The sequence below is a fragment of the Danio rerio genome, chromosome 17, assembly GCF_049306965.1.
Source record: "Danio rerio strain Tuebingen ecotype United States chromosome 17, GRCz12tu, whole genome shotgun sequence".
Classification (NCBI taxonomy): domain Eukaryota; kingdom Metazoa; phylum Chordata; class Actinopteri; order Cypriniformes; family Danionidae; genus Danio; species Danio rerio.
The window spans coordinates 47,934,391-47,946,985 of NC_133192.1; the positions used below are offsets into that span (position 1 = coordinate 47,934,391).

The 12,595-nt window shown below is 34.4% G+C and overlaps 1 protein-coding gene across 4 annotated transcripts in view; it reads right to left on the reverse strand.

Annotated features, from left to right (window-relative positions):
* Nucleotides 1-9,445: 9,445 nt before the first annotated feature.
* atg2b (autophagy related 2B) overlaps nt 9,446-12,595 on the reverse strand; it is a 48,781-nt gene continuing 45,631 nt past the window's right edge. For all 4 annotated transcript variants that reach the window (XM_073927728.1, XM_073927726.1, XM_073927727.1 and 1 more), the window contains exon 43: nt 9,446-9,783. In XM_073927728.1, the coding sequence (XP_073783829.1) occupies nt 9,553-9,783 (231 nt within the window). In that variant the 3' untranslated portion in view covers nt 9,446-9,552. The remainder of the gene's footprint in view (nt 9,784-12,595) is intronic.

The window sequence follows — 12,595 nt, forward strand, 5'->3', positions numbered from 1 at the left end:
AGACATAATGTCCCTAAACACACATAAATATTTTTAGAGATAACTTGATATAGTTTGTGTTACTATAAAAACATATTCAAGTTTTGTTTTTTGTAAAATAATAAAAGGTTTATAGATCCAACATGTATCCACAATTGTAAATTCAGCCATATACATATATAAACACACATACACACACACACACACACACACACACACACACACACACACGCACACACGCACACACACACACACACACACACACACACACACACATATATATGTGTGTTTTAGCAACTGGCTGAATGTAAAGGAGGGCTAAGCAAAATTGTTTTTGCTTTATAATTAATGTTCTCAATTCACAGCAATACAACTTCCAATGAGTACAACTGTTTGCATTCAATACTTTGTTATTGTAATATTCCATTTTCCATATCTGCAATGTATTTTGTGATCCTTTTGTAGTCCACTTGTTTTGAAATTTAAATGGTATTAACATGCCTGTGTTTTTATTTCTGTAATAAAAATGACTGTTAAGCAAGGATCTTAATAGTTTATTGTGGGTGTTTACATGAAGAAGTCTGTGTTTCAAGTTAAAAAGAAATTCTAATAAACAGTTATATTATGTGTTTAAATAGTTTTTGTCTTGCGTTTACATTAATTTTACTTTTGAATAGCCAAAATTACAATTTTCAGTATTTTAAATGTGATTAATCACGATAAATTTTTTTAAAAGGTGCGACTGATTAGTTAATTTATTTTAATCGATTGACAGCACTAATATATATATATATATATATATATATATATATATATATATATATATATATATATATATATATATATATATATATATATATATTATTAATATATATATTTATATATATATGAATATATATATATATATATATATATATATATATATATATATATATATATATATATATATATATATAWATATATATATATATATATATATATATATATATATATATATATATATAAATATATATATATATATATATATATATAAATATATATATATATATATATATATATATATATATATATAWAAATATATAAATATATAAATATATATATATATATATATATATATATATATATATATATATATAAATATATAAATATATATATATATATAAATATATATATATATATATATATATATATATATATATATAAATATATAAATATATATATATATATATAAATATATATATATATATATATATATATATATATATATATATATATATATATATATATATATATATATATATTAGTGCTGTCAATCGATTATATATATATTGATATATATATATATATATATATATATATATTTATATATGTATATAACACACACACACTAAGGGAATCCAAAACAAACTGAATAAATATTGGCTACATGTTACACTTTTTGATATTAAACCAAAACACACTAAATTATATTAATTTTATGCAGAGTTCTCTCACATATTATAAACCTAATAATAATTAAGTTATAACCTTTATTCTTGTCAGATGTTAATTCTACCAAATAAACCAATCAAAACAACAGAATTAAATTATGGACATTAAATAATTTATTTCCCTTTCTTGATAATACATGCTTTTGTATAAACTGGGGAAATTACCTGTACATCTATGTACAAGAAATAGTACCACTTGAGGAAAACAAAAAAACAATAAATATTAACTCACCATTTTAATGAAAGAAGCTAAAATTAGCTGTTATTTATCAAGTTTCCCAATGTATTAAACAAACATGTACGCACCCAACAGCAATCATATCATGAAGACCAAAAAAAAAAATCTGTCAGACTAAAACATTGATATTTATAACAGCAAATCTGTCACAAAAAAATAATGCTTGCCTAGTCGCCAGTTAAGGAAAACCATACAAAGAATGTGTATCCATCTTTAAAAAAAGTAACATTCATAAGACTTTTTGAAATGCAGATGCTCAGGGAATGTCACTCAAACGGATGCTGTGTTGTGTTGACAGTTTAAGAAAACAAAATAAATATCTTTTTTTACCAGGATCATTAAAGTACAAAGTGCAAGTGATAAAAATAACTGAACATTCCACATGTTTCGAAGGACTAGTTTCTAGCGGTTTCTAACATCCAAAAAGAGAAACACTACACAATGTTGTGCTGTATAAGCTACAGAAAATCAATCCTGTGCAGTTAAGAGCCACTGTCTTCTATTTAAACAGTTAACAGTGTAGCTAAGTTAGTAATGATTACTGTGGAAATTAAAATCACAAGGCTACCAGGGCTCTCCTTACTTGTCATTTTCATAGTGTTTACAATAACTTTAGCATTTCAAACACATTTAGATTTGTAATCCCATAACCAAAATGTCAGGAAATATCTGTCATCCCAAATTTGAAAGAATAAAAAGATTATGCACAAATATGACAAAAAGATGTTAATGTAAAATACAATGTGTGAAAAAAATGCAATATATGTATTAAAGCTGCAAGCAGCGATAATAGGGACCTCGCACCCAGGCTCACCACCACCCGGTGGCCTCAGGATGACAGAGAACAGCGAACAACATTAATTTAAGCCGATATATATTAAGAACCTGAGACAATCATAATTTTATGCCAAACTTCCTCCTGTCAGCAGGTGGCGCTATAACGGTTACTCAAGATTGGCATGAAGATGCCTTCAGTAGAGGAATCTTATCAACCATGTAAATTTTTAGGCAAATCGGACATTGTTTGGCTGAGTTATATGTACATTTACATTTAGTCATTTAGCAGATGCCTTTAACCAAAGCGACTTACAAATGAGGACAAGGAAGCAATTTACACAACTAAGAGCAACAATGAATAAGTGCTATAGGCAAGTTTCAGGTCTGTAAAGTCTAAGAAGGGAAGTATTAGTAGTATTAGTATTTTTTTTTTTTTTTTGGGGTACAGTTAGTGTGATATTCAGAGAGGCAATTGCAGATTAGGAAGTGTAGTGGAGACAAAATAGTTGAGTTTTTAGTCGTTTCTTGAAAGTAGCGAGTGACTCTGCTGTTCTGATGCAGTTAGGGAGTTCATTCCACCAACTGGGCAGATTGAGCGTGAGCGAAAGTGATTTCTTCCCTCTTTGGGATGGAACCACGAGGCGACGTTCATTCACAGAACGCAAGTTTCTGGAGGGCACATAGATCTGCAGAAGTGAGAGCAGATAAGAGCAGAATGTAATTTCCTGTTGCCAGCAGGTGGCACTATGACTGATTCAATATTGGCATGTAGCTGTCTTCAGGAAAGGATATTGATCAACCATGTGAATTTTCAGGCAGATCGGACATTGTGTGGCTGAGTTATAAGTAATGTCCTGTTGCCAGCAGGAGGCGCTATGACTGTGACTCAATGTTGGCATGTAGATATCTTCAGGAGAGGATTTTAATCAACCATGTGAAGTTTCAGGCAAATCAGATATTGTGCGGCAGAGTTATAAGCCAAACTACCTTCTGCCAGCAGGTGGCGCTATGACAGACTCAATATTGTTATGTGGATGTGTTCAAGAGAGAACTTTTATCAACCATGTGAAGTTTCAGGCTGATCGGACATTGTGTAGTTGAGTTATAAGGACTTCCTGTTCCATGGCGAAGCGTTGAGGTTTGTCATCCCACCACGGACACGCCCCTCAGCGAAAACTCCAGATCTTCACAATATATCACCGCTAGAGCTTTCAGATAACACCACCCAATTTTGGTGCTGATACGATCCAATTTGGGGAAGGAGTTTGTGACTCTGTAAATCATGTCATTTCCTGTGGCCAGCAGGTAGCGCTATAACTGTAACTGTGTTCAGGTCAGGACTCTTATCAAGCGTGTGAATTTTGAGGCAGATCGGATAATGCATGCCTGAGTTATAACGACTTCCTGTTTTGTGGCGAATCGTCAAAGTTTGCGAGGCCGCCACGGACACGCCCATCAACGAAAACTCTAATGCTTCGCAATTTAACATCGCCAAGGCCTTTACATGACAAAACTCAATTTTGGTGTCGATCGGATAAAATCCCTAGGAGGAGTTCGTTAAAATACAACGCCTGGAAATGGCAAAAACGCCACTTTTTTCGCCGCAGGAAGTTAAAAATATCTGAATTCCTGTTGGGTTTGAGATATGGCTCCAAGAGACTTTTTCGTATGTTTTGGCATGTTTGAGGTGTGTGCCAATTTTCGTGTATGTGCGTGATTCGTAGATAGGGGGCTCGTCCATTTAATTATTATAGGTGGCGCTGTTGAGTTATTTTGCCACGCCCACTTCCGAAACCCATAGCAAACGTAAATTTTCGCCACTTCTGAGGCGTGTGCAAAGTTTTGTGAGTTTTCGGGCATGTTTAGCCCCTCAAAACTGTGATTCATTCCGCGGAAGAAGAAGAAGAAACGGAGCAATTCCAATAGGGCCTTGCACCGTTTGGTGCTCGGTCCCTAAATATTGATAAAGCAAATGTGTAAAAGGGATAGATCAGATGAAAATATACATTTCTCTATGATTTTCTTTTTTTACATTGAACACAAAAGCAGATTTTTAATAGAATGTTAGAAGCTTGCACCCAGTGACTTACATAGTAGGAAAAACAAATACTATGACAGTCAATGGTTAACTTTTTTGTAACGAAAGAAAGAAACTGAAAAAAGCTTGTTACAAATGAAGGGTGAGTACATGATGACAAAACTACCTCTTTAAGCATTCATCATAAATTATTTGCTTTAATTTGCCTATATTAACAATTAGATAACTTGCTTTTTATTACTTTAAACAGTGCATTTGACTACATTGTAAAAAACAAATGCTGGGCTCCACACAATCGAAATTAGGTCATCCCAACGCAAATTTTTAACTTAATCCCAATGCAAGTTAACTTAAAATATATTTTTTTGTTTTTACAATTTTAACTCGACTGAACATAAAACATTTAAGTTGTGCCCAAAAAACTCAAGAATTTTGTTGTTTCAGCTCTTGAACAGGCATCAAAAATATTTTTTTGTGTACATTAAAATAACCCCTCATTCTTTAATATCAAATTTATGCATTACTATTTTTTCCCCTTTTGATTTTGTATTGAAATGTATGGAAGCCCATTCCTGCCACTGACTTAAACAAAATAATAATAATAAACAAGCAGCGATGATAGGGACCTCGCACCCGGGCTCACCGCCGCCCGGTGACCTTACGATGACAGAGAACAGCGAACAATAATAATTTAAGCCAATATATAAAAAAAATCTAAGAAAATCACAGATTTATGCCAAACTTCCTCCTGTCAGCAGGTGGCGCTATAACTGTGACTTAAGATTGGCATGTAGATGTCTTCAGGAGAGGAATCTTATCAACCATGTGAAGTTTCAGGCACATGGGACATTGTGTGGCTGAGTTATAAGCCAAACTACCTTCTGCCAGCAGGTGGCGTTATGACTGACGCAATATTGTTATGTGGATGTGTTCAGGAGCGGACTTTTATCAACCATGTGAAGTTTCAGGCAGATCAGAGATTGTGTGGAGATTGTGTTTTAAGACAAACTACATTCTGCCAGCAGGTGGCGCTATGAAAGACTCAATATTATTATGTAGATGTGTTTAGGAGAGGACTTTCATCAACCATGTGACATTTTAGGCAGATCGGACATTGTGTGGCAGAGTTACAAGCCAAACTACCTTCTGTCAGCAGGTGGCGCTATGACTGACTCAATATTGTTATGTGGATGTGTTTAGGAGCGGACTTTTATCAACCATGTGAAGTTTCAGGCAGATCGGACATTGTGTGGCCGAGTTACAAGCCAAACTACCTTCTGCCAACAGGTGGCGCTATGACTGACTCAATATTGTTATGTGGATGTGTTTAGGAGAGGACTTTTATCAATCATGTGAAGTTTCAGGCAGATCAGACATTGTGTGGTTGAGTTATAAGAACTTCCTGTTCCATGGCGAAGCGTTGAGGTTTGTCACGCCACCACAGACACACCCCTTTACAAAAACTCTAGATCTTCACAATATATCATCTGTAGAGCTTTCAGATGACACCACTCTATTTTGGTGCTGATACGGGAAAGTTTGTGGAAGGAGTTTGTTACAGTGTCAAACATGTCATTTCCTGTGGCCAGCAGGTGGCGCTATAACTGTAACTGGATATCGGCACGTAAACCTGATCAGGTCAGGACTGTTATTAAATGTGTGAATTTTGAGGCAGATTGAATATTGCATGCCTGAGTTATAATGACTTCCTGTTTTGTGGCAAATCATCAAAGTTTGCGAGGCTGCCACGGACACGCCCATCGATGAAAACTCTAAAGCTTCGCAATTTAACATCACCAAGGCCTTTAGATGACAAAACCCAATTTTGGTGTCGATCAGATAAAATCCCTAGGAGGAGTTCGTTAAAATACAACGCCTGGAAATGGCAAAAATGCCACTTTTTCGCCACAGGAAGTTAAAAATACCCGACTTCCTGTTGGGTTTGAGATATGGCTCCAAGAGACTTTTTCGTATGTTTTGGCATGTTTGAGGTGTGTGCCAATTTTCGTGCATGTGCGTGATTCGTAGATCGGGGGCTCGTCCGTTTAATTTTTCTAGGGGGCGCTGTCGAGTCATTTTGCCACGCTCACTTCAATATTGTTATGTGGATGTGTTCAAGAGATGACGTTTATCAACCATGTGAAGTTTCAGGCAGATCGGATATTGTGTGGTTGAGTTATAAGGACTTCCTGTTCCATGGCGAAGCGTTGAGGTTTGTCATGCCGCCACGGACACGCCCCTCGGCAAAAACTCTAGATCTCCACAATATATTATCACTAGAGCTTTCAGATGACACCACCCAATTTTGGTGCTGATACGATAAAATTTGTGGGAGGTGTTTGTTACTCCGTAAATCATGTCATTTCCTGTGGCCAGCAGGTGGCGCTGTAACTGTATCTGGTTATTGGCATGTAAACGTGTTCAGGTCAGGACTGTTATTAAACGTGTGAATTTTGAGGCAGATCTGATAATGCATGCCTGAGTTATAACGACTTCCTGTTTTGTGGCGAATAGTGTAAGTTTGCGAGGCCGCCACGGACACGCCCATCGACGAAAACTCTAAAGCTTCGCAATTTAACATCGCCAAGGCCTTTAGATGAAAAAACCTAATTTTGGTGTCGATCGGATAAAATCCCTAGGAGGAGTTCGTTAAAATACAACGCCTGGAAATGGCAAAAACGCCACTTTTTCGCCGCAGGAAGTTAAAAATATCTGACTTCCTGTTGGGTTTGAGATATGGCTCCAAGAGACTTTTTCGTATGTTTTGGTGTGTTTGAGGTGTGTGCCAATTTTCGTGCATGTGCGTGATTCGTGGATCGGGGGCTCGTCCGTTTAATTTTTCTAGGTGGCGCTGTCGAGTCATTTTGCCACGCCCACTACCGAAGCCCATAACAAACGTAAATTTTCGCCACTTCTGAGGCGTGTGCAAAGTTGCGTGAGTTTTCGGGCATGTTTAGCCCCTCAAAACCGCGATTCATTCCGCGGAAGAAGAAGAAGAAGAAGAAGAATAATAATAAACGGAGCAATTCCAATAGGGCCTACGCACCGTTTCGGTGCTCGGTCCCTAAAAATGATAAAAGTCAGAATTCTGAGTTATAAAGTCGCAATTCCGTGTTATTAAGTCAGAATTGCGAGTTATAAATGAGTTTCCTTTTATGGTGACTGACCATAAATAAAGTGTTAAAGATGCATCCATATTAGCCCATAATCACAACATGAAGCCTATATCCGACTATTTGTTGTTTATCACGCTTTCAAAAATTAAATATATAGGCTAGTTGAACTAGACTGTCTATTTATTCATATGGATTTGTCAATTTTTTTTTTAAATTATGCTATTTGCCCAATTTGGTCTAAATAGCTATTATAAAGCATTAAACTGAGCGCCTGAAACTATTAGCTGATGTGTAACAATGATATTATTTAAATTTTGTTGCAGCTGTTATTTGTTTCATGTTGTAAGAGTGTCCTCATGTAGTGTACTTAGGAGTGTACTTTTACGATCATTAAAAGTGTCTAACAATAACAGTGTCCTCCTGGCCTTAATTGTAAAAACTGGGCTCCGTATCCATACCAGATCACAAAGCAGAGAACCTAAAGAAAGAGTCTTTAACACCCCATTAATGGTCAGTCACCATAACAGGAAACTCCTTTATAACTCGCAATTCTGACCTGACTCAGAATTCTGACTCAACTCAGAACTTTATAACTAGCAATACTGGTTTTATAAATTGCAATTCTGACTTAACCCACAATTCTGACTTAACTCGAAATTTTGACTTTATAACTCGGAATTCTGACTTAATAACTAGCAATTCTGACATTATAACTCAGAATTCTGACTTTCAAATTTTTCTTACATTGTATTTATCTATTTATTTTTATTCAGTGGTAGGAACGAGCTTCTATAAAAATATGACCTGACATTTCTTTGTGAGATTTTTCCCTTGCATCCGACATGGTTACAACAAACACAAGTCGTTTTATAAATGAGTTCAGCTGTAGCAGAAATTAAAGATTTAAACAGAACAGTAATCTTGCATCCCACAAGACACTACACAGTCTCATTCATCAGATGATCATATGATATTAATAAACTATGGCATGAAGGCACTACGAGGACGTTTGATAGTTGGATAAGAAAAGAGGAATCTAGTGAAATCTACTCCAGCAGGAGCTGTGCGTCTCCACTTCTGCGGCCTCCTCATACAACACTAGATGACTCTGATTAAACGTCAATCACAAGTGCTTTGAGCAGAAAAAGAAATAGTTCAAGGTCTCTTATACTTCATTTGGGATCAGACGTTTGCTTCACTTACTGTCTGTCACTGAGAGACCATTTTAAAGAGGTTCACCCAACAATTTAAATTTGCTTTATATTTACTTACAACTCAAGTGGTTTTTAACTTTCTGTTGAACACAAAACAAGATATTTTGAAGAATGTTGTAAAAAAAAAAAAACAGCCATGGTAGGATGTACCATTTTTGTCCTTGACATTCCTAAATATATCTTTTTTAAGTTCAACATGATAAAAAAACAGGTTAGGAACAAGTGAAGGATGAGTAAATTAAGACAGAATTTTCATTTTTGGGTAAACTAACCCTTTAAACTAATGAAAACGCAGCAAATAAATTATGTTCTCTTAGGATCAATACAGGCATTAACAAATTAAAGGAATAGTTCACACAACCATTAATATTTACTTATACTAATGCTTTTCCAAACCAGTGTTTTTTTTTTTTTTTTTTTTTTTGTAACACAAAAGATAGTTTGAAAAATTTTGGAAACCAGTAGCTCTTGATATCTATAGAGGAAAAACACTGTGGAGGTAAATAGCTACTGTTTTTCTTTCAAAATATCTTCTTTTGTGTTTGACAGAAACTCAAACAGGTTTAGAATAAGCAAAGTTAATGTTGACTAAGTTTTAGGTGAACTTGTGTTCCTTTAATAAAAATGAAGTATATCCTGTGTTTGTGGGCCAGTATGAATATTGCAATCTATCAAAGTAAGTTTTTTCAGTTAATTTTTCTCACTCTTCCCCCAAACGCCATTTCTGTGACTCTTCTTGTCGTGCGTCTGGATGGATCTGGTTCCTCATTCCTCCCAGCACATTGGACGTTGCTTCTGTAGCGACGATCAGAGGTTTGACCACAGCTGGAGGAAGCTGCCGCAGGACTCCGCCGACAGCGCCCGTCATGCCTCTCTGTTCATGCTCACGTGTGGCGGTGTCGTAGATGGTCAGAGCGGTGTCTGTGATGCCCTGCAAACACACACAAAGAGGAACTGACATAAGCTGTATTGCTGAATTAATTAAATTGTTCACTGTTAAAAGAGATAGTTCACCTTGAAATAAAAATTAATTTCAGTTATCAATTAACACGCCATGCTGTCAACTATTTTCAATGGAGAGTAGTTAAGCTCTGGTCAAAAAGGTGGAAATATCCCTAGATTATGCATTTTGAATTCATGAACATTGTAACTGTCAGTTGAAACTTTGCTTTTCAGGAAATGAATATAAAAATGTTTTAAAGACACAAAATGTTCTTTTGGCCTCTAGAGAGTGCTTATTTACAACAAACAAAAGCATATTTTGATGACACAATGACTGTGTATGAAATCATGGGAGTCTTATATTCTACAAGTCTGATCATGTTCATGGATGAACTAAACATTAAAAACATTAAAAAAAAAAATGACATGGCACAAAAAATAGCTTTTATCATGCCAGTCGTGATCATGTGGAGAAGAAGTAGAAGCAGTGCTGTTAAAAATACAATTTAGGTTTCTGTTTAAATCAGGGTATCTTCTGTCCAATCCATATCCGTTTTACAACAAAAAAAAATAAAAATAAAGAGAATGTTCTTTTTCTCGTTTTTAATTTGGTCACAAGAAAAAAAAAATGAAATTTTGGCTCGATTTTTATTTATTTTTTTATTTATGATAGGAAAATGGATAAACGACTTCAAAATTCATTAAACACACACGTAGGCCAACTTTCCTTTGATTGGTCAACCAAGTCTGAGCTCGTATTGTAGCCCTCAAAATAAGAGACCTCTGTGGACCAGGCTTTTAACTATTATTATTACTTAATTCTATATATAAACTAAGTTTACATAATCAGTGATTTAATCAGTTAGCAGGCTTACATTCATTGCGTATGCATGAATTAAATAAAAACTTAAATTAGCAGTATTATTAGACATTTTCTCATTAAAAAAAGGCCAAAGTTCACTGCCAAATGTCCTGCAGCTGTGTACCTGATGCAGAGCAGCACTAGGTTTGCATGATTATTCCCGAGCAAGGCCCATAATAGTAATAATAATAATAATAATAATATATGCCTATAGTTTGCTGCAAAACATCTTACTGTTGTGCACCTGATGCTGAGCAAAGACAGCGATTTGCGAGCAGCATCTGGTTTGCACGATTGTTTCCGAGCTACTGTAGGCCTAAATAATAATAATAATAATAATAATAATAATAATAATAATAATAATAATTAATATTATATATATAATTATTTATTTATTATTATTTATTTATAGGCGTAGCAAGCTAAGCTGGATATTTTAAATAAGTGGGTTTAAATAAAATACAATACGATCGATGGCTCTGCTCGAGCATCATCTCAGGTAGCCAACTCATTTAAGAGCTGAACTAAAAGAAGTTTAAGATGCAATAAGCTGATACATTATGGTCAGCTGCAATGCCTTTTTCTCATGCATTTTCTCATACAGCAAGACTTTCGAGACTTTATAAAATAATATATTAATGAACACATTTTCAAAGGAACTAATTAAACATTCTTATAATTCATAATAAATAATGTGTTGAAGTTCAGAATAACAGATAAGCTTGCTGTCTGTGCGTTGCGCTACTAGTGAACTTGACATTTTCTTTTTGTGACAAAATTATGTTATACTGCGGGCCCTGTTTCATACTGTACATATACATATTGCATATAGGCTATTCAGTGCTGCCAACTGTTTGCATTTTATTTGATGCATTTACTATTGCATGAAATAATAAAAAAGGTAAGTACGCTCGTAAAGCGCGTGATGCGCACAGAAATCAGCACACTATTTTGAATCAAGTTCTCTTTATTCTATTAAATTTGTAGAAAATCTATAAAATGACAGGATTTTAATCAAGCCTTTTTTATCTGGAGAATTAGAGTTAATTATAGCTTCGTTATTATTAATGATCTGTTTATAAATATATCATTTACATCATTTACAGATCTACTGAAGAGTAAGACGAATGTGCAATAACTAATATTTTTATACTTTATAGCTTTACAGTTTGTGCGTCAAAGATGTAGTCATTGATGTAAGACTGCTAACTGATCAACTGACAGAATATGTAAACTTAGTTTATATATATAATTAAATTATAATAATAGTTAAAAGTCTGGGGGCTGGTCCACAGAGGGCTCTTATTTTGAGGGCTACATCACAAGCTCAGATTTGGTTAATCAATCAAAGGAAAGTTGGCGTTTCAGCACCACCTACATGTGTATAATGAATTTTGAAGTTTATCGATTTTCCTATCCTAAATTTAAAAAATGAATAGAGCCAAAATTAATTTTTTTCGTTTTTTGTGAGCAATAGCCGTCTTCTTTATTTTCCTCTTTTTTTTTTTTTGAAAACGAATATGGATTGAACGGAAGATAACCTGATTTGTTTAAATACTGCTCTGTGCAGTCTCATTAAACACACCACATATTAAAGTGTCTTTGGTGTTTCTATGTTTTCTATAAAATCAAACTGAAAACCCAGGGAGTGTGATGTCATTAGCATGGAGACACAAGAGCACAGCCTATTTAAAATTGCTTAATTCTCTGAATTTGAACATTCTACAAAACACATAGGATATTGTAAGAACATCATTCAGCAAAAAAAATTTCAATATATTTTCAATATCCTATGGTGAATTAGTATATGATCACTGTTAATTTGTATATTTGGTAATAATATGAAGTGGTCATTCATCGTTAGAAAATAAATGTGAATTAATAGACTGATTAATTTTTTTTTTATGATTTATGACCATTTTCTGTTTTGGGTGAACTA